The sequence below is a fragment of the Eimeria necatrix genome, genomic scaffold, assembly GCF_000499385.1.
Source record: "Eimeria necatrix Houghton genomic scaffold, Enh_scaff729, whole genome shotgun sequence".
NCBI lineage: Eukaryota > Apicomplexa > Conoidasida > Eucoccidiorida > Eimeriidae > Eimeria > Eimeria necatrix.
Genome location: NW_013654554.1, coordinates 5,001 through 10,000, shown reverse-complemented (window position 1 = coordinate 10,000; position 5,000 = coordinate 5,001). Strand labels below are relative to the sequence as shown.

General features: G+C 57.5%; 2 protein-coding genes across 2 annotated transcripts in view; one reads left to right on the top strand and one right to left on the bottom strand.

Moving 5' to 3' along the window:
- ENH_00073150 (hypothetical protein, conserved) overlaps positions 1 to 749 on the bottom strand; it is a gene marked incomplete at both ends in the record, with an annotated part of 3,065 nt that extends 2,316 nt beyond the window's left edge. The window contains one exon of the mRNA XM_013582740.1: positions 234 to 749. Within this exon, the coding sequence (XP_013438194.1) occupies positions 234 to 749 (516 nt within the window). The remainder of the gene's footprint in view (positions 1 to 233) is intronic.
- A 1,827-nt stretch (positions 750 to 2,576) lies between these two features.
- ENH_00073140 (3'-5' exoribonuclease csl4, putative) lies at positions 2,577 to 4,656 on the top strand (the record flags this gene model as incomplete). The annotated part of the gene is made up of 6 exons (XM_013582739.1): positions 2,577 to 2,717; positions 3,330 to 3,410; positions 3,625 to 3,713; positions 3,935 to 4,019; positions 4,238 to 4,383; positions 4,629 to 4,656. The coding sequence occupies 6 exons, from the start codon at positions 2,577 to 2,579 to the stop codon at positions 4,654 to 4,656; spliced, it is 570 nt and encodes a 189-aa protein (XP_013438193.1).
- Positions 4,657 to 5,000: the final 344 nt, after the last annotated feature.

Below are 5,000 nucleotides of genomic sequence, written 5' to 3'. Positions count from 1 at the left end.
ATTTTAAATGTTTTATTTTATTTTAAATGTTTTATTTTATTTTAAATGTTTTATTTTATTTTTAAAATGTTTTATTTTATTTTGTGTTACTATGAATGCAACACTTGCGTGCAGCCTATACATCCTAAACGCAGCAGCAGCAGCAGCAGCAGCAGCAGCAGCAGCAGCTGCTGCTGCTGCTGCTGCTGCTGCTGCTGCTGCTGCTGCTGCTGCTGCTGGTGCTGCTGGCTCACGTGTTTGGCTGCTGCAGCGAAGAGGGCGTGTCTGTACACCTGGAGCTTGGCGAAGGAGCTGACGAGCAGCGCAGCATCTTGTGGGGTCCAGTGGTCAGTTTGCTGCAGTGCTGCTGCTTCGATTGCTGCTAGTGCTGCTGCGTGTCTTGCTGCAGCAGCAGCAAGTGCATGCGCCGCCAGCGCCAGCTGCTGCGGCCGCATTGCTGCAGCAACTCGCGGCACTTGAGCAGCAACAGCAGCAGCAAACTTGCTGCGCGTGCTGCTGTACATACACCGCGTGCTGCTGTTCAGCACAAGGGCCACGTCCTTGGGGCCCAGTGCTGCTGCTTGCTGCAGCAGCCGCTGCGCTGCAGCAGCAACTGCTGCTGCTGCTGCTGCGTCCAGCGGCAGCCGCAGCCGCGCGTGTGCTGCCAGCAACTCTCTGCAGCACGAAACCCCAGCTGTACGTACACTGCAAACAATGGCAGCAGCAAGCTGCTGCGCTGTACGTACACTGCGCCAGCCGCACTGCTGCATCACCCGCAGCAAGTCCCGCGCCTCAGCAGCAGCAACTGCAGCAGCAGGCAGCTGCTGCAGCCGCTGCTGCAGCTGCTGCTGCAGCACCCGGTCCCGCAGCCCGCTGCCCCGCAGCCCGTTGTACACAACCAAGACATCAGCAGCAGCAAAAGCAGCAGCAGCAGCAGCAGTTGCCCGCGCCAGGCTCTCCCACTGCGCAGCAGACAGACGCAGCGGCTGCTGCTGCTGCTGCTGCTGCTGCTGCTGCGCGCCGCAGGCAGCAGCAGCAGCTGGGGGGGCCCCCCGCGGCTGCAACTCGGGGGGCCCCCGGGGGCCCCCCAGTCTTCGATATATCGACAAGAGGCCCTCTTTGTCAAGTTTGGCAATGGCTGAGGGGCTCAGGGGGTCCTGATATAAAAAAAACACACATTCATTGCTGCTGCTGCTGCTGCTGCTGCTGCTGCTGCTGCTGCTGCTGTTGCTGCTGCTGCTGCTGCTGCTGGCAGCGCAGCGTCGGAGCCTAGAGACACTGCTGCGAAGCGGCCGCTGCAGCAGCAGCAACAGTTCCAGCAGCAGCCCTAGCGGCAAAGGCCATAAAGACAATAAAAGCAGCAGCAGCAGCAGCAGCAGCAGCAGCAGCAGCAGCAGCAGCAGCAGCAGGTTATCCTCACTTCAGCTTCCTTTGGCTCCTCTTGCTGCTCTATAACAATTAAATGCTGCCACCGGCGGCTGCCCCCCAGGGCCTCATTAACACTCCAAAAAGGGGGCCCCTGGGGCCCCGGGGGCCCCCCCGGGGGCCCCCCTGGGGGCCCCCACAGGGGCCCCCACAGGGGCCCCCAGGAGGGCCCCCTGGGGGGCCCCTTGAGGGGCCCCCAGGGGGCCCCCAAGGGCTCTAACTGTCTCTCCTTGAGGCACTTACAGGGGCCCCTTGGGGGCCCCCTAACAAACCCTCTGGTGTACCCATGGGGGGCCCCCAGGGGGGCCCCCCTGGGGGCCCCTCCACGAGACCCCCCATGGGGCCTCTCAAAGGGCCCCTCAGGGGGCCCCTCAGGGGGCCCCTCAGGGGGGCCCCCAGGGGGGCCCTCAGGGGGGCCCCCAGGGGGGCCTCTGGTGGTACAGCAAGGGGAGGGCTCTTTGCTGCAGACTGCACTTGAGGGGCCCCCAAAGCCTATTGGGGGGCCCCCCATGGTCTTAAGGGGGGACCCCCAGGCCAGAGGGGGGCCCCTATTAGTTGGGGGGCCCCCCATGGGGGGCCCCCTGGGGGCCCCCAGCCTCCACTTTGAATAACAAAGGCTCATAAAATAGAAGTCACCCTTCTTGGCGCCCCGCTGTAAACCCTAAACCCTAAACCCTAAACCCTTAAGCCTCAGTTAAAGCGCACAGAGCCCCTGGGGGCTATAAACCCTAAACCCTAAACCCTAAACCCTTATTTCGATTGTCAAGGCCCTTGGGGCCCCCCGCCATCCTAGCGAGGCCCAGGGAATAGAAACCTGAGTCATGAACCCCTAAACCCTAAACCCTAAACCCTAAACCCTAAACCCTAAACCCTAAACCGCCAAATAAGGCTGCAGGGCCCAAATCTCCAAACCCTGATTCTAGCCGTTGCTGGGGGGCCCCTGGGGGGCCCCCGGGGGGCCCCCGGGGGCCCCCGTGGGGCCCCCGATGATGGGAGGATTCTTATTGAATTGATTTTGAAGAGTTTTGATTTAATTTGGAAAAAATAATTTTGATTTTATTTTAATTTTCATTTTAATTATATTTTGCTGTCCTTGGGCCCCTCGCCGGCCTGCTTTGGCGCCGCGAGGCCGCCGCAAACCCTAAACCCTAAACCCTAAACCCTAAACCCTAATGGCAGCTGTACGTACACCCGGCGAGCTCCTGGGCTCCACCAGCCACTACAACGCAGGAGATGGGGTGTATGTACAGAACGGATTGCTGCGGGCTGCTGCTGTGGGCACTGAGAGGGTTTTGCCTCCCACCAGCAAACAAGTGAGCCGCAAACCCTAAACCCTAAACCCTAAACCCTAAACCCTACGCTCAAAGCAGACAGGGGAGACTCAAGCCGATTCAGGGGGGCCCCTGGGGGCTAGGGGGGCCCCTAAAGCGCGAAAGGGGCCCCTCAGAGGGCCCCGTGGGCACCCACGGGGTTCCCCAGGGGGCCCCAGGGGGCCCCCGGGGGGCCCCAGGGGGCCCCCGGGGGGCCCCCAGGGGGCCCCCGGGGGCCCCCCTGGGGCCCCCGGGGGGGCCCCCTGCACAAATAGACAGCGCTGGATAAAAAGCCCTTTTTGAGTTTGCTAAATTATTCTTTTTGTGGTTTTGTGTTTCCATTTTGCTGCGGGAGATGAAATTCGTCGAAATAAAAAAAAATAAAAAAAAATGAATTTCCACTTTTGAAATATTGCGGCTTTGAGTTTGTGGTGTACGTACACCTGAAACTGCGGGGGCTGCGGAGCTGGCGAGGGAACGAAAGGCGTTGTTTGATTATTTGTTTTTTAATTAATTAATTAATTTATTTATTTATTTATTTATTTATTTATTTATTTTTATTTATTTATTTATTTATTTATTTATTTATTTTTATTTATTTATTTTGGCACTCAGGGACTTCCCACAATCTGCATAGCCCGCGCGGCGCAGAGCCGCGCGGCTGTGGCCCACGTGGGCTCTTTGGTGCTGGGGCAGGTGCCTAAACCCTAAACCCTAAACCCTAAACCCTAAACCCTAAACTCTAAACCCTAGGTTTTAGGTTTAAAGCAGGCAAGCCCTTCTCGGGGAGTGGCGGTGAGGCCAGGCGACTCTGCAGCGCGGCGCTGCAGCAAAGAGCAAGTCAAGGCCCTTTATCTAGGGTTTAGGGTTTAGGGTTTAGGGTTTAGGGTTTAGGGTTTTGCGAATGAAGGTAACTGCGGTAAACCGCATGCTGGCAGAAGTGGCTGTCTTGGCCGTCGACGGGCACGTTCTCCCCGAACCCTACAAGGGGGCCATCAGGTAAGGGTTTAGGGTTTAGGGTTTAGGGTTTAGGGTTTCAAATTAGGGTTTAGCTTTGGATCGAGGGCTTTGTGGTTTAGGGTCTAGGCTCTAGGGTTTGCACTTGCCGACTGCTGCTGGAGCTGCTCACTGCTTCTTAATTAGTGCAAGTGAGGCTTTAGGCTTGGGGCTTAGGGTTTAGGGTTTAGGGTTTAGGGTTTAGGGTTTAGGGTTTGCTGCAGGGCCCAAGACGCGCGAGAGACAGTGACTGAGAACTTCGACATCGCCGAGTGTTTTCAGCCCTTAGACGTCGTGCGGGCGGAAGTGGTAAACCCTAAACCCTAAACCCTAAACCCTCGCCCGCAGCGCTAAACCCTAATTGCAAACCCTAAACCCTAAAGTGGAGGTTGAGCCAAACCCTGAGGGTTTGGCGCTCGGCTGCGCGGGCGCGCCCCGGCGCAGGGTTTGCGCAGCCCCCACGGGACTCCAGCGCCTAGGGTTTAGGGTTTAGGGTTTAGGGTTTAGGGTTTAGGGTTTGCGCGCAGCTTTCTGTGGACGGAAGACAATACTTGCTGGGAACTGCAGCAGAAGGGTTTGGGGTTTTGTGTGCTGACAGCAAAAGGGGGGGGGCGCTGCAGCCGGTGTCTTCGAGTTTGATGCGCTGCAGCATTTCGGGGCAGCTGGAAAGAAGGTCAAACCCTAAACCCTAAACCCTAAACCCTAAACCCTAAACCCTGGCTGCCGCGAGGCAGGCGGGCGCGCCCTCCTGCGCCAGAAAGACCTTCACGCCAGACCCACGGCTTAGGGTTTAGGGTTTAGCTAGGGCCAGTGGGGGTAGAGTTTAGGGTTTAGGGTTTAGGGTTTAGGGTTTGCATCTGCGCTTCAAGGGTTTAGGGTTTAGGGCGTTGGAGCTGTGGGGCGCGTTTCTGTGTGCAGGAAGGTCGCCCGGCCTCCGGGGGTTTAGGGTTTAGGGTTTGAAGCCGAGGGTTTAGGGTTTGGAGTCGAGGGTTTAGGGTTTGGAGTCGAGGGTTTAGGGTTTAGGGTTCAGCGTTTGGGCCCAAAGCTGAGCAAAACCGAACCTGGCCACCGCCTTGCCTTGTTGGAGCTGCAGGGTTTAGGGTTTAGGGTTTGGAGTCGAGGGTTTAGGGTTTAGGGTTTGGAGTCGAGGGTTTAGGGTTTGTGTGCTTTTTTGGTGCTTGCCAACTCTTCGCTGATGGCTTCAAAAGTAATTTTTGCTTTCAACCCTTTTAGGGTTTAGGGTTTAGGGTTTAGCGCACAGCTACCTCAGCCGTCCTTTCGGGGTTTAGG